The sequence below is a fragment of the Leptodactylus fuscus genome, chromosome 2 (assembly GCF_031893055.1).
Source record: "Leptodactylus fuscus isolate aLepFus1 chromosome 2, aLepFus1.hap2, whole genome shotgun sequence".
Classification (NCBI taxonomy): Eukaryota; Metazoa; Chordata; class Amphibia; order Anura; family Leptodactylidae; genus Leptodactylus; species Leptodactylus fuscus.
In genome coordinates, this window is record NC_134266.1 from 155431074 (window position 1) to 155456337 (window position 25264).

The window sequence follows — 25264 nt, forward strand, 5'->3', positions numbered from 1 at the left end:
GAACAATTCAGGCAAGTAGCATGCTCCTGAGACAAAACTGCATATTGTTATCTCTGGACTTACATATAGAAATAACAGAGACACTGGTCTAGCTCTGTTCTAGTTCTCAGGGCGCAGCAGCTGCGCATACTTTTCAGAGTTGACAGACTGCTCCATTAGCTGGCAATTACAGTGAAGGGAAACAGGGACTGATGTTATCAGCCAGGTCAAATCTGCAAAATATCAGAGGTCATCTGAAACTTAGGCAATGAACTGTAAACACTGAAGCCACATAACCCCAGTCTTCATAACCCTATTGCTGGCAGAGAGGGAGCCTCATTTTCTCATAAATGAGGCGCACCTTACACCAGGCCGGGCCGTGTGCCTAGAATGTTCATAGCTGGTGTAGATTTCCTGCATTTTTTATGCCAGAAATGATAATAGATCTAGTGGGGCGGACGAAAGAGGCTAGGGCGGCAAAGTAAAACAAAGTCATAATTTTTTTCACAAAAATTAGCAACGTTTTGATATCATTCATCTACTCAACTTTAACCGACAAACAGAAAAAGATAGACGAAGAAATATATTTGGTAAAACACTTCCGTTATCTTTAGCTACAACTTTAAATATGATACTAGAGAGGCCTCACATATAAGACAGTACTGTCAGCTAGTGTGATCTAATGCACCAGGAAAAAAACATTACTTCTTACTTGACTCTAAAATTACTTTTCCAATCTTATTAATTTCCAGAATATGTTTAGCAGGAAACGGTTCTTGCACTTTCATGTCTGCACTGATACATCATACCCTGACATTGCCATGGCAGCAGATTCTGTCATTAAAATTTTAAAGGAAGTGCATGCTTCATGTGATCGCTACTAGCAAATACGTCTTTTCGTGATCTGGATGAGAAATATTGACAAGGTAGTTGTATGTTAACACGTTCCCATCAAATGTAATTGCAACAATATAAAGAAAGAACAAAGATTTTGATAACGCTCCAAATTGGCTTGATGTCAGGGTGAGATCTACCCCGGTAGAGTAGTATTTGATACGCCACATTAGGAGTTGCAAAAAAGACGACAAAAGAAGAAGCTGCAATAGTACATAGTGCCCCTGGTGGCCAAATATTGTATTCACTGCCAGAAAATGTGCCCTGCTTTATAAAAGAGCAGGGAGTTTTTCCAGAATACATTATATATCCTGTTAGTAAAAAAAAAACAGGAAAATTCTAATCTAATCTTTAGCAATCTACATTAGTGTAACTATTTTTGTCATCATATTTTTTCTGCATTTGATCTTAGTTGAAATTCAACTCAATATATGTAGATACTTTACCACACAAAGAAAACGAAATATCTTGGTCACGTTTTTGAGAGAGTTAAAGAAAGTCAAGCACAGAGAGACCGTCCCACAGCTAACATTTCCACGGGCAAATTACTATGTGTTACAGATCTACAAACAAACCAGCAATCACAGAGGAATCTAAATTACCAGGAGAGAGAAAGGAAAACCGCAAAGTTATTCTGAAGAGAAAAAAACTGTTCTTCAATTATGCCATCTTTTTAAAGTTGTCATTGTGTTTATTTTGGAGGCTTCATTTTTCTCTAGAGGAATTCTAGATGTGCTAATGCATTTCTGTCTAACTGCTACACAAGCGCTATTACTGCAAAGGAAATAATATTCCTAATAAATAGCTCAGGTTCTATCATAAAGCCTTGCCCAACAATTATCCTATAAATAGTCGGTGACTTGTGATGTATCACAGTGATTCCACTGGTACAAGTTTGTGTTACACCCATATAGACTTCCCTAGGGATAGTTGATGGTACAATCCTGCTGAGTTTCCCTGCTTCTCCCTGTTCCTCTTCCTCATATTTAAAGGGTTTGTGTCATCAATACAAATAGTAATAAGTTAACTGAATATACATTTTTGGATAATTTTTTGCTGCAATGTGTTATTATTAAAAAAAAAAAAAGTTTCTTTATATAAATATCGCAATTACTGTTTGTAATAGCACCCCCTGGTGTTTAAAATGTATAGGTCTATGCATGTAATACCAGTGAGTACCATACAACTGCTGATATATCCTTAGTGAGAGAAGCAGTGATATCATTTGGGATGGACACAGACTGTCCCCTGAGAGAAAGCCCAGCATTTCTATAGTACAAGGTAGACACCCAGATACAGACAAGCTATGGGTAAAACCGCTCACCACTTCATGCAGTTTTTTTCCTTGATAAAAATAACCATTCATGACACAGTAGCATATAGTACGATATGAATTTATGGCTTTTCCCTCACTTCTTGGAGTCTGTATCAGGACATCTACATTTTACTGCTACAAATGAAGGGCTTTCTTTCTGAAAAGCATAACGAAAGCCCATGTCCACCCTAAATGATATCCCTGCTACCTTTGTTGCCTATTCCTGCATATCTTTAGGACCATTTAGATTGTAAAGTTTTTCTGACAAGGGACTCCCTCTTTAGGAGGCATTCACACTACCGCCACTGTCCACTCCAGGGTTTCCTAAACACCGGAGAAATTGGACAGAGGACGGCTTGCTGGCGGTCAACTTTAAAACCCATACATTTGAATGGGTTTTTGTAGCAAACCTCCGGTGTCCGTATGTAGTTTCCAGGTGGAGAGGCCGCATATGGACACCGGAGGGTTTTAATGGATTTTAAAGCTGACCATCGGCAAGCTGTCCCCTATACAGTTTCTCCACGGTTTAGGATGGAAACCCCTGGGCGGACAGCAGCGGTAGTGTGAACATCCACTTATTTATCTTCGTATGTTCATTTGTTTTACTTGTTTGCTATATTTACAGATTAAAAGTGCTGCAGTTGGTGATATATACATAAAGGTTTGTACTATGATTAAGGAAAGAAAAAAATGACAGGTGTGAACACAGCCTTGCCTGACCTTTATTAAATAGGATACAATGACTGCCAAAGACAACTTCAGTTCCTGTGCAGTCCTGCACACACACAATGTCAGCAATACAAACAGTACCTTATGAAAATAACAGATCCTACAAGAGCTATGAGAGTGCAATGATGTATACTGGACTCTCAAGCCTTGTTATATTCGCTGAGGCAATGATGCAAGGCTGCAAATAGAAGTTAAAGCCATACAGTGACACCACTAGTAAACCCTTATAGAGAGCAACTGGGAATGAACCTTAATCAATACGGATCTGCGAGAGCGTTTACATTACAGGCATGGCAAGGTACAGCAAATATATCCCTGCCAAGGTTTTATTTTTCTTCTTTTTTTCTTCACAGTCCAGTAGTTTGAATAACCGGAAAGGACATTCTTCTTTTTTACAAGCATAGTAATGTGAAGCTGAAAGTGAATGAAACTACAATATTGTGATTGTACAGTATTTCTATTGATTGGGGCTCCAGGGATCTGCACACGATATTCTTGCGCACTTCATCAAAAGCTTTGAAGCAGAGTACATCTATATTACTACATCGTTTCCTAATACCTCAAGGCACATATACTGTTATGTTAAACATGGGAAGGGTGGGAAATAGATAAACAAAGGGACTTGCCTGAGGTCAAGGGAAGAATTTCAGTCTCCAGTGTTTCAAGAAAAGTCTGACACCCTCTTGGATAAGGGATCACATCTATTTCTTAAGGTGATGTGTGAACATCGGCATATATTAAAGGGATTCTCCCGGACTATAAAATTTATCACCTATCCTTAGAATAGATCATCATTACCACTTCCTCTCCTCAGGTCAGTGACATCACGTCCATTGGTCACTCGGCCAGGCTGCAGCTCATTTCCATTTAAAATAATGGGATGAAGCTCAATAGCAAGCACTACTACTAGACAATGTAAGGCACGATAATGCTGCAGCGCTTGTCCAGATGTCATACCCCTTTCAAACAACTAATCTGTGGGGTGCTAGTTGTCAAATCCAAACCAATCGGATATTGCTGACTGCACCAGTAGCTGCATACTAAAAGGGGGTTTCCCTAATGAAATAATCCTTGAAGTCATATCCTTTATTAAATGTGATTCAAATATGTACATTGTGTGAAGTGCAATTCAGAAATTTCTATTCGCCTACATGAAATATTCTTATTTTTGTACAGGTCCATTTTGTTTGTGTGTGTGTGGTTAAAACCTTCATTTGCTATTGATCTGAAGCTAACATCTAAAATAGCAGGGTTGTTATCGAAACCTATTGTAAAACAAAAATGTTTGGGTTTTTATGGAAAACTGGTCTAAAACTATATGTATGTTAGTGAGGCCAAGCATGAAGGACCTGTGATCTGCTATTGGCTAATATGGGCCATCGGGTTGAAGAAAGCTCTTCATGTAGAAGCTAGTGATGCTGTATTTGCTTTAGTAAATATGTCAAGAATGGAAGGCCTTGGAAAGATGAAAAATGGTGTAAAACCTTCATCAATGCCGATTTAGCTATGTGCCAAATATGGAGCTAAGTCTAGTTTCTTGGACATGCATAAAGAACAGATAACAGAAATTCATTGTAATAAAATATATAACAGGGGTCAGCAATTAACCCTTACAGTTATTCCATGGCACACTGACTATTTAATCGTTTGTCAGCACCACAGACAATAAAACTTGCTGACCTGACAAATGTCTCATACATAGCCTATCTGGTGTTTATAGATATGACTTTACAATAGTTCGTTTATGGGGCTGCCGCAGAGAATAGTACAATTGGCAAAACACTGCTGAGGACAGTTAGCCACAACCCATTTGTGAAGTAGTCATCATTGAGGCAATGTCAGTGCTTTTGAGGAACCTCACTGCTTAGGGAAACTGAAAACAGAAGCCACAGATGGAAATAGAGAACTGAGTACATAGTTTTTTATTGGCCACATTTGCAGCACTTATATGTGTTTTAAAAATGACTTGGACAACCTCTTTAGGAAGAACCATGCAAGTTGTTGGCTCTCGCCTTGAGCTGCACTGTCTCATAAAGTATGACAATGACAAACATTTGTAAGCGCTTTTCTCACCACAGGTAGTTATTGACCCCACCAGGGCCAGTTATTTATCAGTAAATAAGTTATAAGTATTTGGCATGTGGGAGGAAACCCACACAAACACTGGGAGAACATACTGTGCAAACCCCATGTAGATGATGGTTGGTTTCAAGTCCAGGACCCCAGTGCCGAAAGGCAATAAAGCTAACCACTGCACCACCCACAGAGAACTATAACTAAACTACAGGGTGCTGCATGAAAGACCTACATTTTATTCCATTATTCATCAAGGCCCAGAGTGGACAGTGAAAGTGCCAGTGCTGAGTAAGACTGGTGCTTCTCCAAAGCACCAAGCATGAATAATGCACTAAGTATACAATATGTATGTCAAATACAGTATCACAAGGCTTAAAAGGAATTATACAGAAAATCTTAGAGAACTCTCATAGATGGAGAGGCAGAACACACTTTATTTTAGTTAACTGTACTACATCATGAAAAGATTATAAAGGTATAAAGAATGTTTCTTCCAAGAACATTCAAAAAATGGTGTTTGTCCGCACTGCTCCGCAGGTTTCTTAAAATTTTACTTTTAATTAGTCATATTAAAAATCAGGTGTACAATACAAAAGAAAAAAAAGTTCAGAAAAAACATACATTGTGACTAAAACCACCGCTGATGTGTTTCAAGGTTTACAAGGTAGTAAACCTTGAAACGCGTCAGCAGTGGTTTTAATCACAATGTATGTTTTTTCTGAACGTTTTTTTCTTTTGTATTGTACACCTGATTTTTAATATGGCTAATTAAAAGTTACATTTTAAGAAACCTGCGGAGCAGTGCGGACAAACACTATTTTTTGAATATTCTTGGAAGAAATTTTCCCTTGTGAATCCAGAGGTACGGAGTCATGCACCCCACAGGAGTTCTGGTTTGGATTACATGGCGAGCCCCAGTTTTGTACATTTTTCTATTTTTGATAACGAATGTTTGATATATTCTATGAGTCTGCCTGATCAGGCCATTGAGTTATGATTTTCACGTTATATACTGCATATGATAAAAAGTCAATGTACATTACACTTTAAGTGGCAAGTTGGAACATTTACACTAATAAGGCCCAGGAAAAGGGAAAGGACAGATATGGTATGTTAATACTACAGTTAAAAGAAAAATAAAGTGCAAAAAAATTCCCCTTAGATTTGTCATATGTGTGCAATTATACATACTGCCCAAGAAAAGCAAAGGAGATGGACAAGTCAGACTGCAGAGAAATTACAAAATATATCACATCCCAACGCCTTTAAAACTGTCTAAAAATAGTTTTACTACTCCTCCCTCCAATTACAGAGATGAATGAAGACGTCGACTTGTACAGTATATTTTCTAGTCTGGATTTTAAATATACTGCATGTATGGGGGAAACGCAAAGTGCTATCAAACACGTCCATGCTGTAGTACATACATACATACATACAATACAGTTGAATTAAGCTGATTTTGGTTTAAGTTAACTCATTTTCACAGCCCGGTGTTTTTCTTCAGTGGTTTTTACACTGCTTCTGGGGTATGGTGTTTATCTGGACTATGGAAGGGCATCTTTTAGATCACTGGTGAAGGTTGTCTGCCAGTAGACACTTAATTCTGCATTATATTCCCTGGACTTACACTTAAAATTGGAAAGCTAAAACACTCTGACCTACTTGAAATGGAGACTTTATAACTAACTGTTGTATATTGGATATAAGGAGATAATAATAAAGATAATGTCAAATATATGTTCCTCAAAATATTTTTTCCTGATTCTGTCTGCTTAGATTTGTTCTTATTTTTCACTACATGCATAGTAAAGGGTATGATCCCCCACCCACCCCACACCCAGAAACGGGTCACTCAGTGTTATAACTGTTCCTTCTTCTGTACATCTCTTCCATCACACTAGTACAATGCTACTTTTCTCTGCCTACCAGCTGTATAAAATCCTATTACAGTAATCCCCAACGAATGGCTGTGTTTTAATGGGATAGATGGTTAAACTATGAAACCATTCACAGCACCATGTAGGCTGTTACATGATGTAGATAAGGACTTCATTGGACTTATATTTCCTGGAATATAGGAAATCTTTATTAACATGCTAATGTCTTCTTCATACTTATGCAACATGATAAAGGAATATCTCTGGATATCCGATCCATTTATTAAACATCTTATTAGTGGATGAACGTATATATAATATGCCATAATACTGCTGAAATACGACAATTTTGCTGACAGATATTGGGATAGGAATGTTCTTCTATTATTTCTGCAGTAAAATGAGTAGAATAGGCTGTGTATTCATATTGTATGCATTATTTGGCTGTATTTTTAGGAGCTGTCATGTGGGTGAAAGGTGTACAATGTTAAAAGTGTTTGTAGCGAAGCTACCTACAGCAGGTTTGTTTAGTTTTTATCCGATAGGGGACATGTGGTTACCACATTTTGAGCTATTTTACACACCACAACTGCTCCATTGTAGAAGAACGCAGAACAACTAAGGAAATTTCACAGTAAAATACAGCATGAAGACATCCTCAGCTCCCACTGGCCGATTAGGATTTGGCTCCTCGGCGATTTAAGGCCTGCAACCTTGCACTTTCCCTATGGAGTAAAAGAGGCAAGTAAATCACAAAAATTCTAAAATGTTCAGAATCCTCGCAATTATTGCAAATGATTTGTGTCTCCTTCATTAAATGAGCAAAATTTGTTTTAGACTAAGGACCCAGGTAGAAAAGTGCAGTAAAAAAAATGCTGCAGAAATAACCGTAATGAAAACAGAGTGTGTTACATGTGTTCGCAGAGTTTTTTTCTCCTGACTAACTGCCATTACTATAACCTATACGGAAAACGTCAGTGTTTCCGCTGGTATAATTTATATGCTGCGATTTTCAAAAGCGCAATTGTTTTTGAAAATGCAGCTTTTACATTGCAGATTTTTTTCTGCAATATATGGATGGGATTAGTCATTAAAGAGGACCTTTGATCACTTGGGGCACATGCGGTGTTATATACCACTAGAAAGCCGACAGTGCGCTGAATTCAGCGCACTGTCGGCTTTCACAATCTGTGCCCCAGATCAAGAGCTATCGATGCCAGTACCAAAGTTCTTCACTGTCAGAAGGGTGTTTCAGGAATGCCCTTCCTCACAGTAGCGCCTATAGCGCTGTACTGTGAGAGCGGTGAGGAACGAGACGAGTACTGGGCGAGGCATTCCTCCCCGCTCTCACAATACAGCGCTATAGGCGCTGCTGTGAGGCAGGGCATTCCTGACTGACTGTCAGGAATGCCTTTCTGACAGTGAAGAACTACAGTACCGGTACCGATAGCTCTTCACCGGGGGCACAAATCGTGAAAGCTGACAGTGCGCTGAATTCAGCGCACTGTCGGCTATCTAGCGGTATATAAAACCGCATGTGCCCCAAGTGATGAAAGGTCCTCTTTAACTTTACTACTACTGTAAAATGCAGCAGTTTTTTGCCAGGTGTTTCTGTAGCGGCAAAAATGCTGCATTTTTGTAACGTGGGGCTTCAGCCTTAGGCCAAAGCCTCATATATCGAAATTCAGCAAAAAAAAGCTGTAGAAAGACGCATTTCATTTTTATGCATCGTTCATTGCATTTTCACAGAGTTTTCCTCTGTGGACTTTCTGCCCTTATTGCACCAATATGTAAAATGCCAGCGTTTCCGCAGGTATGATTGACATGCACATGGGTGTTTTTAAAAATGCAGCTTTTCCACTGGAAATTCTTTTCTACAACATGAGCATGGGATTATCCAGAATCCCATTCACTTTGCAGGTACTGTGACATGCTGCGTTTTTGCAGCGTTGGCCTTCAGCCTTAGGCTAAAACCTCATGGGACGTCCGGCAGCAATAAAGCACTGCGGGACAAACCGCGGCAGGAACACAACGCTTTAAACAGAAAGTTCGCAGAGTTTTACTCTGCAGACTTTGTGTTACTATTGTACCTATGGGGAAACCGCGCCATTTTTGGAAACCGCAGCGTGTCCACACGGCAGTTTTTACCACAAAGTGGGCATCAGATTTGCTAGAATCCCATCCACTTTGCCTGTACTGTAAAACGCCCCAATTTTTCCTGTACTGTTTCTGCTGTGGGCAAATTGCGGTGTTTTCGTCCTATGGGGCCCAGTCTTAGAGAGTTTTATTGGGGCAAGAAATAAATGTAAAGGACGCTTTTACTGGCATTTACATTTGCATGGTTCGTGCAGCAAGGGTTTCCTACCTATCCGGAGCAAGGATCATAGTGATGAAAATGTCCATCGGATCTGAGGTAAAACTTTGAAAACCAAGGATCATGCCTTCTAGTAACAGTGTTATCAGTTGAGGAAAGGGGGTGTCCTTGTACACTCTGACGCTGTCCAATCGGTGCTGTCAGATGGGCGCTGTCAAATGTGTAGGGATATCCCTTTGTATTCATACATTTTGAGGAGGAATAACAGAGAAACAGTATAGAATTTAAAAAAAGAATTGTTATTTCATGTAGACTGGTGTCTGGAGGGTCTAACTGGCTTCTACAGTATTCACCCATATATCCCAATCAAAAGTCAATAACACTACAATAATGGAGTTTAACATTTCCTATGCTTGGCAATACATGAGCTAAAGATGAAAAGAGATATTTTTGGAGTTAGGATACATATATCACTGATAAAAGGGGACAGAAATACCCCATTCATTCTAGACACAAATGTCGCCATTTGTTTTACCATACACTACTTGCTGATTTGAAGTGAAGAGCCATACTGCATGAAAACAGAGCTCTCACTATATGACGGTCTGATAGAGTAGTCACTGTATTCTTGTGATTACATTATCACGGCAGTCCTGGGATTTTGTTTAATCTTTTCCTCTAACAATAGCCATCTTATTAGAAGACTGGGCAGACTCATGAAGTAAGAGAACAGCAGTAAAGTGCATTGCAGCTGCAATTATAAGAGCAAGCCTTTTGATCCCAGAAAATCTCACCATTAGAGACTGTAGTAGTTTATTCATTAGGCACGAACAGTGTTTATGGACAATATCTTCAACTGAATGGAAAACACTGAGGACACGTCCAAATCTTAAAAACATGCAGCAAATAGTAATTCAATGAGTCCAATACTGTTAGGACCGGCTCCTTCAGTACTATAAAGGATGGATCATACTTAGGGCTTAATATAAAAGTCAAATGTGTTAACTACTATTAGGTCCACACAGGGGTTTTTCAACCATCTCTTCTGGTAACACTTGCTTATTTACATCTGTGAGCGCAGGTGGAATATTTACGGATATACGTCTATGTATGCAATCTGCCTTACCTTACTTCAGAAAGTGGGGGTAAGCTGGCTGTACACATTATACTTCTATATATTGTACTACATTATACATTATACTAGCATTGCCAAACCAGAATAATACCACTAAAATAGGGGTGACAGAGAGTTCGATGCACCCCTTTGACTATAAGGAACTCTATCGGGTGTCCATCATTTTATAACTGAAACCAGTGGAGGAAAAAATCTAATTTTCAGTAGACACGGCAACGGCGTTCCAAGTTTTATCCCATTCATCGTCATCCCCTGCATTCCCCTAAGTACTCTTTAAACATATAGCAACAACATATTCCATAGCACTGTACTAAAATGTCATAATTACCCAACCATACTGTTAACGTGACCATAAATTATTTATATTTACAAAAAAACTTTCACCTCCAATATAGCCCTAAATGACAGTAATTGGTAAATAGCTTAGAAGATGCTGATCTGTCATTTACGTTTCTTCTCTTACTGGCATTCCCCCACTGTGTGCCTGCAAATAGGCCATGTGCTGCATGCTGATGCATAGAGAGGTTTCCTGAGCTCTTGCAATGTAAGGGAGGGGACACCAAATACTCATTTATCAGCATGCATTGCTTGGTCTGTTTGCGGGAACACAGCGGGAGAAGCCTAGTGAGTAGAAACAGAAAAATAATTCCAAATCAGCATCTTTTACGCTATTTAATTATTACTACAACTTAGAGAGTTCTCATAGGTGACATAGTCTCTTTTAGAAGTAGGCGCTGATATTGCAATAAATAAAGGCACCCAGAAGTTGGTCCCTTTAAGTGACCCTGATTGGCGTACTGTAATACATTCATCTCTGTCTGTAAAATAATGCATCATACATCCTTGGGATGAGCTAATCTGATCAAAGACACATTTTCTGTTGTTGAACTCAGCCTGCCTGAATGGAATCATATGTAAGCAGTGTGGGAAATCACTGAGGAACATGTTGTGTGTTACTTGGCTCAGCAGTCAACATGTACGACATATCAATGGCATTGATCACTATAAGCACTGCCTGAAAAGAATTGCTTTTTTTCCTATATCAAGTATTCAGTTTTACTACCCTTTAGCTCAACCCAATTTATATCAATGACTCGCTCATACGATCCGTGGAATGAGCCAGAAATCCATACTGAAAAAGATTTCTGCTTTGGAAACAAGCCCCAGATGTGTACAGACTTGGCTTGTTTTACAGGGAGAGGAATAGCCTTATACAGATGAAAGGACTTATGCCTCAATATGTAGCATCTCACAAAGTTCGGTATTCCAACTGGTTAACAATGCACGTTATCCTATTTGTATAAGAGTCATCATTTATGACTGCAAATTGGCAACAAACAAAACCAGACATAGGAGAGAGATAGTGTGAGAAACATAAGCGGATTCACATGGTCCATATCACAAGCCAAGAGACACAGGAATCCTCCTGAGTGCGCGCAATAAAACCAATGCAGGTATTAATGTAGCTATTAAGATAAGAAAGTGGTTATGCTATAGTTCTTAAACTAAGGCTGGCCAAGTGAATGGATCTGCCAATGATCTAATATGTATGGAGTTTAGCAGATCCTTAGTGACAATGTCCCAAAAGAAAACAAACAATCTTATTTCACCAATCCTTAAAACAAATTCTTTATTCCAGCTTGAATTACATAGCTGGGCAGGAGTGTGAAGTGCAAGGAATGGCTGTTTCACGACTCACACACTTCTTCCGGCCTGCTAAACTAAGAAGCTTAAGGAGATCTAGCCAGGTCACCATCAGCCAACAATATGGGAAAAGTCAATTGTCAGGATCAATAGGGCTCTCAGGGGTTGCAGTCCAACAAACAGTGTTGCGAATCTTATTACATAGTAGGAAAACCACTTTTTGTGGCTTTAGCCTATAATGATTTTCGGGGTTCATATATTGATAGCCATTCCTCAAGATAACTATCAATATCAGATGATTGTGGATCTGACTCTTACAGTGCATTCACATCTGTGTTATTTATTCCGTTATTCTGGTCTATCATAGGAATGGATTAAACAATAATGGTGGTCGATCGAAGGATAAAAAATGGACCCCTACGACAATGACTATAATTGGGTTTGTCAAGTATCTATTGGTTTTTCGCTGATATGACAGGATAAAGAAATTCAGGCTTGCAGAACTTTTTACATGTGATTTTAGAAGGACTTTGAGCAGAGACTTAGATACAGATGTGAATTTAGCTAATGTACCTCTTCATTGTTTACATGGGTCTGTCAATCAGCTGAGGTGTTAAGCGTCTGACCCCCGCTGATCTGATATTCATGGACTATGCTGAAGTCTTCTAACTGCCTAGGTTCTAATGGTGAAAGTATTGGAACATCAGATACACATCAAATGGTCAACCAGGATATTGGGCAACAGGGAAGCAAAGATAGGAGTTAAAATAGGACCCCTGCCAATCTGCTGTTTGAAGGGCATGGTGCTTTTACCAGCACTGTGCCATCCTTACTGTGCACAGACCTCATCATTGTTTTCATAGTGGCCATGCTATGTAATTACAACCTTGTTGCCCAGAAGTGAATAAGGATATGTCATCAGTAAGAATGATTTAGACAACCCCTTTAAGCAAAAGAAAAGGTTGCACTTTCCAGGGTTTACCCGATGATATAGTTTGCTCTTGAATATATTTCAAACGATGGTCTTTGACTTATACGGTCCAAAAACTAGTGATTGTGTCTATGATCTAACTCGACTTGAAAACTCCCTATTAGATACATTGCTCACCTCTGTATATATAAATATGACTAAAAAGGATTGTCGCACCCATACTAATCGTATGTAAATACTGATAGGTAGACAGAAATGAACCATTTTAAATATGCCATACAGCCACATTTTTATAATTTTTGTTGCTATTTGCACACCTTGTATACAGAGTTAAGCAGAGCTCCAGGTACATACAACATATTTAAAGAACAATAAAACCATGTAGAAATGAATGTGACTGTAATGTAAGGATCACCGTCATTCTTATGCTAACAATCTGATCATATCCAATCAAAGTAAGTATTTTCTAAGGGTTGTTTATGTTTCACTATAGGGCTGAACACATAGAGCCGCTTAAGTGAGCTCTCCCAAATCCACCAAATCACCAAAATAACCAATTAACAAGAATTTTCATCACTTTACTGACACTGCATACCACACACAGGAAATGTGTGTCCAAGCAGCATGGTGGCTCAATGGTTAGCACTGCAGCCTTGCAGCGCAAAAGTCCTGGATTTGAATCCTGCCAAGGACAACATCTGCAAGGAGTTTGTATGTTCTCCCCGTGTTTGCGTGGGTTTTCTCCCACACTCCAAAGACATAAAAAATACAAATCTGTCCTACATATTGTAATGGCAAATCCCCATTATGTGTTCATTTACTACTCAACATCTGCATACAAATGCAGCAGAGCAGACCTTCTTATTAAGCAAAAAGTGTTATTTGAGATTTTGCATAGGACTGCAAATGACCCCTACTGTATTATGAATTCATACACAGAGGGAATAATCTAAATAACTTTGGCTCGGCTGTACATAACTTTATTTACAGACATGTACATGATGAATGAATTCATTGACTAGCCAATCTTGAGCCCACTGTAATCAGATTACTTAGTGTTAACAAGATTATGGTGTATACCTCCTGGCTGGCTGACACATTGTCACAGACAAGTACACTGGGTGGACATGCCTTTGGCCCTGTCCTGTTCACCAAGCCCACATGGAATGCTGTCCTGCCTGACCGTACACTTTCTAAACTAACTAGTCGCTTATGACGCAGGGTGTTTACACAGGTTTAGGTCTCTCGATGTTTAAGGAAATGAATGCGGTATAATGTGTCAGACGGCTCTTGTCATTATTAAAAATGAGTATAATTACTTCATCAACTGTGTGGGTCTTAGCGCAAGTTCACAAGGGATCATAAAGAATATAGGCAGGAGTGTCACAGGTGATTAAAACATTCCAAAGACATTCCACACACTTAAAGAAGACATTCCTTTCCTCTGATGTGCATCCCTTTATACCTGTTTACGATCTGTATACGTATATAGCGCTGCTGCTCCCCATTTTACAGTGACATGTAAGCAATGTCTAGCTGCATTATTCATACTAATATTAAGCTTTATCATTATATTTTCATATGCAACGCTAGCTAGAAATTAGATAAGATGCTTGTCAAGTTACACAGCAATTGGGCAACAGATACGCAATAATTCTGACATATTGGGAGTGACTGGCTCTCAGCACCAGCTGTTTGATGGGACTGTGACACTCGGATGAGACTGTATCCTCTTCATTGTTTATATTGGTCTGTCTATTGCAGTTTCACTTGCACAGCTGATAATATATGTATGGTGTGCGGGCAAACTGACTATAAAAGTCTGCATCACTGCAACCCTTTCTAACAGCCAACTGGCAGAGATACCAGGAGTTGGCTTTCCCGCAGATCTGATAATGATGGCCAATCCTAATGATAAGTCAACAATCTCCTGATCCCAAGAAGAGATTTCCAAAATGCGTTGTAGCCATGTTTTTTTCCCCACAGCACTTTTTTGCTGCAGCCTGCTATGTGGGGCCTTAGCCTAAGGTAGACACTACATATTGCAGAAGAGCTGCTTTGTTTGTTGCACATTTTCAGCAAAAAAAGGTAACTTTTCCACAATATGGGACCTCAACCTTAGGGTCAGTTCACACGTGAAAACCGCCTAGCTTATTTGTGCGAGGTAAAAAACCTCGAGGAGTTTTTTTGACGCTGTTTTTTGCATTCCACGCGGTTTTTGACGAGGTTTTTGACGCGGTTTTCGCTAGCGGTTTTCGCTAGGGTTTTTTTTCCTATATGTGCTATAGAAACTGCAGGCGAAAACCGCGCGTTTTTTTGCAAAAAACCGCGCGGTTTTGTGTGCAAAAAACCGCGCGGTTTTTTACCGCGCGGTTTTCGCCTCCCATTCACTTCTATGCAATTCTTCAGGCGTTTTCCGCCTGAAGAAAGGTCATGTTGCTTCTTCAGGCGGAAAACGCTAGGAGGAAAAAAAAAGCTAGTGGTCTACATAGACCACCATGTTAAAGGAGAGGTTTTTGAAGCGAATTCCGCTGTCAAAAACCTCCCCTTTGCCCACGTGTGAACTAGCCCTTAAAAAGTAAAAAAGTAATATTATTGCTATTATCACAGATAGACTCTCATGTATAGGATACATTGTGTCAGCTGTCAATAATTAAATAATTAAAGCTACAGGCATAATAAACAAAATATATTTATAAACCTGTCTTTTTTATCAATAATACAAATTTTAAATCATACAAAGTTGCTGCTATAACATTATACCACATATTCTAAATGATGACTTGTAGCTGAGCTTGGTATAGGATAAACTGGACATTTGCACATATAGTACACTCAGACAGATGACATCTGTGAGCAGCAAAGCATAGGTATTGCCAGTAGACAGATTATGGTAAATAGCTCACAGCATGCACTGAACCTGCCATGCCTAATACACATTCCTGTTTATTTCATTAAAATGCAAAGTACTCACTAAAACACTTATCTACACACAGTAAATACATGGTGTTATATATAAGGGACTGGGTAGCAGCCTTCTGAACAGCCGATACGTAGTAGAACTTACGCTACATTTGTTGGAAGATTCCCTAGGTATACAATTATGATGCCATCAATGGTGCCCTAAGGGACAGGGACCAAGGTAATGTCTTAGAGAAAACTAGACCACATTTGTTTCCGTGGAAACCAATAAAAGCCATATTTAATGATATCACCGAGGATAAGAATAGCTAAGGTTTTTTTTTCTTTCTATTACACCAAAGTATTACTTCTATATAGAAATGATAAACATAGGAAGCATATTTTCTGACTGCAGACCAGATATTTCCTCACAGCACGACTTGGATACATTCTACTATTGACTAGATCACTCTTTATTGCTTTATGTCCTTTACATCCACTGTTTACCTTCTTCCTTGGCAAATTTTGGGTTTAGTCAGGACTGAAAACTGTAAATTTATATACAACTAGCTTCTGCCCGCAACTTCATCTGTGTGCATTTCAGAATTGGGTCCAGAGAGAAATGAAAAATGTGTGAGTCATAAAATAATTTGCCTGCTCCGGTGTTTCGGCAGCTCTCAAGCTGGCCTGCCGCTGAACTTTTTCCTGGCTCTGTGCCTGTAATTGTTCGGGCATCTCAGCAGCTCACTGGGACGCCTTATAATGAGTGTGTTGTTGGTGTCCTTGATCCGCCTGCTCCGGAGTTTCGGCTGCTCTAAGAGCCACTTGACGCCTAGCTTGCTCAATCCTCCTCAGCTCCGCTTGAGGAGAAGTCTGTTGACTTCTGGCTATTTTCATAGCTCCCGTTTTTGAGAGTTGTGCGACACATTAGATTTTCGTTTTCCTGGTATGTTTAAAATTGGTACACTGACAATTTGGATTAAAGGGGTTTTCCCATCTCAGTGTCTCAGCACACCGCTTGCAGTGTCTGCTTCTCACTTCCTGTATTTGTCTCCCCCCCTCCTCCCTCTGAACAGGACACAGAACACTTCTACAGATCAGATAATATGCAGATGCTTGTACAGAATGGACTTGTGTTATCTGTGTGTTTACATAGAGAGATAACAGACCAGGCTTTATCAGCAAAGTACAATTAGCTGAATTTTCCTGCAGTTTAACATATTATATAAACATAAATTCATAACTGTCGTGAAGCCATGTAAATAAAAAGTACCTGTGTGTTAATCCAGGTTACAATCTATCTGTGTGCCAAATTTCATTCAAATAATTTCAGCCGTTTTTGCGTAATTGAGTACCAAACATCCAAACACATAAACTTTCACATTCATAATATTAGTAGGATTTAGTTTACATACTTTTGTTTTTTTAACCAGGACCCTGTCACTGGGTTTGAGGCCACCTAGACATCAGCATGTCGATGCACGTTGGGGTTCGCGTTCTTAACCTGCCCAAATCAAAACTGACAATTTCTGCAATATTTAGTAATACAACATATACCGTAAGTTAGCGGTGGCATCAGGTGCAAGTTTCTTATAGAGACAAGCTGAGATAATGCTGCACATGTATATGATGTGCAGGTATACTGTCCTCAGATCCATCAGTACAATGTATGTGAACCCAACACCGCTAGAGATGGGTCATGGACTCACCTTCAACTCCTTATAATCTTATATATTAAACATTACAAATACAACCAGCTTTGCTACGGTTAAGTTTGTGATGCTAAATCCAGCTAAGATTTAGAAGGAGCAAAACTGGTGAGTGGTCCCATTAAATTCTCCCAACTGCTGTGTTTCATCCAGACACATTTATAGGTTTATTAGTTAATATTGGCAGTCCTGTGCTAATATCCATTACATATACCAAGTCATTTACTTGTGTACAAGTAGAAATTTCTGTTCAATCAGCAAATTCTAGGCCATTTATTTATCATATTCTTTAAGGAATGATAGAACATGAGGTAACTATAATGGAATTTTTAAAGTGATAAGCGCACGCAGAACACTGGCCAATATAAAGCAGACTGGAAAATCTAGATGTTTTTTTCCAAATAGCAAGTGATTTGTTTTGGACAAGAAGTTCTATACTTACTAGATGTTTTCAATCCTACTGATCATCACAGAACAGAACAATCCTATACTAGAACAGAATCTAGTATATGATTATTATATTGCTACAAATGGGACTTATCCAAGAAAAAGGTTGATGGGGTTACACCAGTTACGGCTTCTTATACATCAGTCACTAACCACCCATAGCCAAGGCCTGAAAATTCAGCGACAATCTGTGTAAAGTAGGAAGGAATGCAACATGGGTAATGTAATTGCTGTCAAATTTCATCACTTTCAGTAGAACCTTAAAGGAGATGTTCAGCCTTCCAGAATTAATAGCGTGTCTTTAAGATACAGTACAGTATTAGAGATGAGCGAACACTAAAATGTTCGAGGTTCGAAATTCGATTCGGACAGCCGCTCACTGTTCGAGTGTTCGAATGGGTTTCGAACCCCATTATAGTCTATGGGGAACATAAACTTGTTAAGGGGGAAACCCAAATTCGTGTCTGGAGGGTCACCAAGTCCACTATGACACCCCAGGAAATGATACCAACACCCTGGAATGACACTGGGACAGCAGGGGAAGCATGTCTGGGGGCATAAAAGTCACTTTATTTCATGGAAATCCCTGTCAGTTTGCGATTTTCGCAAGCTAACTTTTCCCCATAGAAATGCATTGGCCAGTGCTGATTGGCCAGAGTACGGAACTCGACCAATCAGCGCTGGCTCTGCTGGAGGAGGCGGAGTCTAAGATCGCTCCACACCAGTCTCCATTCAGGTCCGACCTTAGACTCCGCTGATTGGCCGAAGGCCGAAGGCTGGCCTATGCATTCCTACGCGAATGCAGAGACTTAGCAGTGCTGAGTCAGTTTTGCTCAACTACACATCTGATGCACACTCGGCACTGCTACATCAGATGTAGCAATCTGATGTAGCAGAGCCGAGGGTGCACTAGAACCCCTGTGCAATCTCAGTTCACGCTAATAGAATGCATTGGCCAGCGCTGATTGGCCAATGCATTCTATTAGCCCGATGAAGTAGAGCTGAATGTGTGTGCTAAGCACACACATTCAGCACTGCTTCATCATGCCAATACAATGCATTAGCCAGTGCTGATTGGCCAGAGTACGGAATTCGGCCAATCAGCGCTGGCTCTGCTGGAGGAGGCGGAGTCTAAGGTCGGACCTGAATGGAGACTGGTGTGGAGCGATCTTAGACTCCGCCTCCTCCAGCAGAGCCAGCGCTGATTGGCCGAATTCCGTACTCTGGCCAATCAGCGCTGGCCAATGCATTCTATTAGCCCGATGAAGTAGAGCTGAATGTGTGTGCTAAGCACACACATTCAGCACTGCTTCATCACGCCAATACAATGCATTAGCCAGTGCTGATTGGCCAGAGTACGGAATTCGGCCAATCAGCGCTGGCTCTGCTGGAGGAGGCGGAGTCTAAGGTCGGACCTGAATGGAGACTGGTGTGGAGCGATCTTAGACTCCGCCTCCTCCAGCAGAGCCAGCGCTGATTGGACGAATTCCGTACTCTGGCCAATCAGCGCTGGCCAATGCATTCTATTAGCTTGATGAAGCAGAGTGTGCACAAGGGTTCAAGCGCACCCTCGGCTCTGATGTAGCAGAGCCGAGGGTGCACAAGGGTTCAAGTGCACCCTCGGCTCTCCTACATCAGAGCCGAGGGTGCGCTTGAACCCTTGTGCAGCCTCGGCTCTGCTACATCAGAGCCGAGGGTGCGCTTGAACCCTTGTGCACACTCTGCTTCATCAAGCTAATAGAATGCATTGGCCAGCGCTGATTGGCCAGAGTACGGAATTCGGCCAATCAGCGCTGGCCAATGCATCCCTATGGGAAAAAGTTTATCTCACAAAAATCATAATTACACACCCGATAGAGCCCCAAAAAGTTATTTTTAATAACATTCCCCCCTAAATAAAGGTTATCCCTAGCTATCCCTGCCTGTACAGCTATCCCTGTCTCATAGTCACAAAGTTCACATTCTCATATGACCCGGATTTGAAATCCACTATTCGTCTAAAATGGAGGTCACCTGATTTCGGCAGCCAATGACTTTTTCCAATTTTTTTCAATGCCCCCGGTGTCGTAGTTCCTGTCCCACCTCCCCTGCGCTGTTATTGGTGCAAAAAAGGCGCCAGGGAAGGTGGGAGGGGAATCGAATTTTGGCGCACTTTACCACGCGGTGTTCGATTCGATTCGAACATGGCGAACACCCTGATATCCGATCGAACATGTGTTCGATAGAACACTGTTCGCTCATCTCTATACAGTATGTCATCAAGGTCTATCGGTTGTTTGAAGGATCCGCTGTTGTACTCACCAGTCCAATGCTCTATTGATAGCCTATCTTCAGGATCAATTGTAACACACTATGTTGTATTCTATTCTATACATATTTAACTCCTCTGTTAAACTAGTTGCAGCCATCTATAGTTGTGCAATCTTAGAGGATACAGACAAAACATTTGCTGGCTGTCTCGTGTGAACTCTTGGACATGTTACCTATATATCATTGTGCCTGTCCAACTATAAAAAATGTTCATGTACATTGTCGCAGGGTCATGTAAGAGGTTAAAACATATAATTTATCCACATGATATGTCATAAAAACTCAGACCTGCTGCCAGATAAAGCAGTTAGATTACAACAAGGGCTCTCTACAATGTGTATCGACCAAGTAAGTGCTTGACTACGATAGTGCTTATTTTACAGATTCTACTCTTTAATGGTATGTTTATGCAGAACGGACACAACTTGAATTTTTGCAGTGGAAATGCAGGCGGAAACTTACAATGTTTACTGTTGCAGCAAGGTGGGTACCATTTTAACAAATCACATCCATGTGCTGCATAAAAATATGTAAAATCTGAATGTAAATTGACCTGCAGTGCAGATATTAAATCTTCATAATCTTATTTTTACAGATAATTTCACCTCTTTCAATGGCTTGGGTGAATCCTCAACAAAATTCAAGACAAATCAATAGTAAACCCACACACAGATGTTTTCTGCTAACATTACGTCTTGTGTAGACATAACCTAAATGTAGAATTCAGTAGCTTATATCTCAAACTTGACTACTAAAATTTGATATAAGGAGTGCAGCTGCAGGCACACATTTGCATAATAGTTTACATGGGTGATATGACTAGACAATCTGCAATAGTAGTAAAAATACAATTTAGGCCCTATTCAAATATGCATTCGGGTTTCCGTTCAGGGAATCCGCTTGGGGATACCCTCAATGGAAACCTATATGCATAAAAAAAGCAGTTACCTAAGGAAACCCACGGACCCCATAGGGGTCCACGTGGTTTCCGCACGAAACATGTGGAGAGAAAAGTGCTGCTTTCTAGATCTAAGAGTAATTTCCCTTCACATGAGTATGCCAATCTTTGTAGGTCATTCTATAATTTGGCTACATTAACAAGGAGACTTTAGGTCACATTCTCCTGATCACTTGGCATCTCAGAAGTCGGACTTCCAGCAATCTGACACTTTGTTCCCTATCATGGCACAACCCCTTTAAATCTCATAATGCATCACTTTTAACTCTTCTTTTTTCATCATAGGTAGATCTTAGTTGTCATGTGACTGTGTGCACCTGACATCTGACATTTGTGTATGGAACGTTATTAATTCATTCCTTGACCTAACGTAAAAATATCTTTGTACCATGTTAGCCAGTCGATATGAAATATACATTTTTTTTGAGGAGTCTTCAGTAGTTGATTCCTTTTTTAATGGCTGACTAAAAATGATGACATATTGCGAGCTTTCAGGACTACTAAAAAGGTCCCTTCATCAGGTTAGCCATTAAAAAAGGTATCAACTACTGAAGACTACTCAAAAATTTTTTATATTTCATTAACCTAATGTGGCAGATTTATTAAAATGGTCTAAAAGCAAGACTGTTTTAGTTGACTATCGCAACCAATCCCAGTGCAGCTTTAATTTCCCAGGAGCAGAATGCAAAATGCAAGTTGTGCTGTTATTGGTTGCTATGAACAACTAAGAGATCATTTTATTAAATCTTCCCATTGGATAATGGGAATAACCAGCACCTGAATGATTTAGAGGTTAGTTGAGTATAAAGCCTTATAATGTAAAGGTAAGAAACATAAACACTATATGGCTAACCAGTAGGAGCCTGGGAAATGGACACAGTCAAATATAATCCCTTTCTATTACTACTGTAACAAAACCAATCACAAGAACAGCTTCAGTGATTGTGATGGAATGACTTGTCAATAGAAAATCATTTCTACGCAAGCCATTACAACTGCAACTTCAAAAATAATAGATCTGAAAGTAGCCATATTACTGTATAGTGAACATAATCAATTCACATAAAAGGTATGGTGGGGTGTTTAGATTATGTATAACATTATCAAAATCATTTCATGTAGAAATGCCACCTACACCATTTATAGAAGACTGTTGCCAAATACATGGACACTTCTTTCCTTGAAGCAGACATCAATTTACAATCAATAAGAATATGTATTGGCTCCTATTGACTGATTTTCAATTCAGTATTGTCTTGGGAATCTGCACATGTTCCCACTTGAGTATGGATTTAGAAAAGAAGAATATATCTCTGATTCACTCTAATAAGTAATATCATTTAGACCATGTGCAGTGAAACCAGTTTATCGCTCATCTCTATAAATGTAACATATAAAGCCTTGAAAACACAGCCTGCTATTACCCTATATCCTTGTGGTCTCTCCTCTCACTCACACCCATATCCCCTTGGGATGGAGCAGGGTTAATCTGGTTTTCTATAAGGTTAGATTTTTAGTAGCACTCCAAGTTCTGCATATGGTTCCCACAAAAGCATGAAGTCAAGCCATCTATGGCTTCGGCCATACGTTGCAGAAAAGCTGCATATTTTGTTGCAGATTTTGCTGTGTTTTTTTTTTTTTTTTTGAGCCAAAGTCAGGGATGGATTTAGCAGAAGGGAGAAGTATACATGCTTCCTATATATTTTGTATTCCTTTTGAAGTAACTCTTGGCTTTGGCTCAAAAAAAGCAACAAAATTTGCAACAACAAAAAAGCAGATTTTCTGCAAAGTGGGGCCTCAGCCTAAGGGCATGTCCATACAAGACCGAGATTGACTGAATGCTGCGGATTGTACACAGAGAAAAATCTGCCGAAAAATCCACAGCAATAAAGTCCATAGCAATGTGAAATTCATGTCATAATTGCAATGATTTTCTTGTAGGATTTCATTCTATACATTGCTAAAGGTGAAATCTGTTATGAAAACCTGAAGCATAACTTGACATGCTGCGGTTTTAAAATCTGCACTGACAGGTCGATTTACGTTGCAGATTTTTTTTCTGCAGCATGTGGATGAGATTTTGGAAAATCATCTCCAATTTGATGGTACTGTAATATCTTTTTCATGGGGAAATATGCAGAATCTCAACATTGTGTTAATATACCCTAAATATATGTTCATAACATTCCTGACCTGCTCACACCACCATACTGTACATAAAAGAAAGTGCAAGAAGGGACGTTACATCCAAAATCTTTAATTGTGTCTGATAGAAATCTACATGTGTCTGACTATGTATGTCAGCCAGATATCATCTACCGCCCTTACCCTGGTTCTCCTGGGGCCATCCAACTGCCTGGAAGGTCCAAAAAGCATTAGCCAAATCATGCAAAGATGCGGAGCTTTGTCTTTATAAAACAGGAGATTACTTTGCTCATTTTCCACATGTGGTGGCTTTATGTGTAGAAACACCCTTCAATGTCTACATTATACTAGAACTGCAATGCTGCAAAACCCCATCTTCGTTTGTTAGGTGACACTAATGATGTGGTGATTCCTAAGTAACTCCATGCTACACATTATAATACAAGTACATAGGACTACGGAGACCATACATGTCCCCTAATAATAATAATAAACTTTATTTATATAGCGCCAACATAGTCCGTCGCACTTATTCAGTGCTATGACCTACAGTAAAATCTGTAAATTGTATCACTAATCCACAATAAAATGATCATTATATAAATAATAATGACTACCCCACAAATATGGGAAGTGTGCAGGGACTGGGAACAGGTACATGACCTTGAAGCTTCCCAATTGTTGAATGTGCTTGATATAGACAATACAAGTGACCTTAGATGACAGTGTGTATTATCATCCTGCTACTAGAGAGGCGGTGATGGACACGACACTATATGGATCAGCTGCACCTCACATTTCTACACCTCCTACTTATTATTATGCGATCGCTTATTATATTTAGCACAAATGCCTCCACCTATTTATAGATTCTAGTATGATATCCATTATACATGACACTAGACATATTGATGTATGGAGAATGACACTTTTATGGGATTTATGTATGAGATGACAGCAGGATTGGATAAAGAGAAATGCATAGTCAATAAGGTAAGTTAGTAGGTGGCATTTGTGGCAGTGCCCTGTGTGTGGCAGCTCCAGGCAGGGAGTGCACCCCCTGCAGCACACATCACAGCATGCACCATGTATACCAGGGCTCTCTTACCTGCTACAGTGTACCTGTCCAGGTAGTTGAGCACATTGCCCACGCTAAGGATGCCAGCAGCTGCTACCCTAGCACGCCTCATATTGAGGGGCTTCTCAGGGAGGCTGCTGGCTTTATCGCTGGGGCTCTCCATCTCTGGGGATTTCATATCCAGCACCGTGGTGACAGGGTTCATCCTCCCTGACAGGGTCTCCACACCGCCGTCCTCAGCCCCCGGGATACAGTCCTGGCTGCTGCCCCCCGTGCCCGCTCCATCACTCTCCAGGCACATCATGAGCTGCTGCCCGGAGCTCCGCCAGTGATTCCGGGCAGCTGAATGGAAGAGAGTCACGTTGCTGTTGCCGGCTCGTCTTCAGTGAATGAGACAAAGCGCTGGTGAGTGTGAGTAGTCCTGCGGGCTTTAGGCTCGCATCTCCCGGTGAGTGCCTGCTGAGTGTGACACTTGACAGCTCAGGCTGGCGCGTCCTCCCCCTCCACTACCCGGCTGTACTGCAGAGAGGTGTGCGGACGGGCGGGGGACGGGGCACTCCGGGCTCAGCTGGCTCCGCCTTCTTTTACCACCGTCCTGCTGGAGAGAAAGAAGCCGACACCTGATTCTTATGGTGTGTCGGTCTAGTAATGCGATTCTCCGGTCCGCAGGCAGCGCCACCTGCTGGTTCTCATTCGTCCTCAAGTAGCTGTCTAATCCAAGTATCATTAGCTGGCGACATCCAAGTCACCTCTGGCTGCATCTTATCATACCTAGAACTAAGTTTATCCACTAGTTACAGGCAAAAAGATAGAATCCTA

General features: G+C 40.3%; 1 protein-coding gene across 2 annotated transcripts in view; it reads right to left on the reverse strand.

The window, feature by feature from the left end:
• Nucleotides 1-24976, reverse strand: part of SPNS2 (SPNS lysolipid transporter 2, sphingosine-1-phosphate) — a 114651-nt gene extending 89675 nt beyond the window's left edge. For both annotated transcript variants that reach the window (XM_075264897.1, XM_075264896.1), the window contains exon 1: nucleotides 24476-24976. In XM_075264897.1, the coding sequence (XP_075120998.1) occupies nucleotides 24476-24749 (274 nt within the window). In that variant the 5' untranslated portion in view covers nucleotides 24750-24976. The remainder of the gene's footprint in view (nucleotides 1-24475) is intronic.
• Nucleotides 24977-25264: the final 288 nt, after the last annotated feature.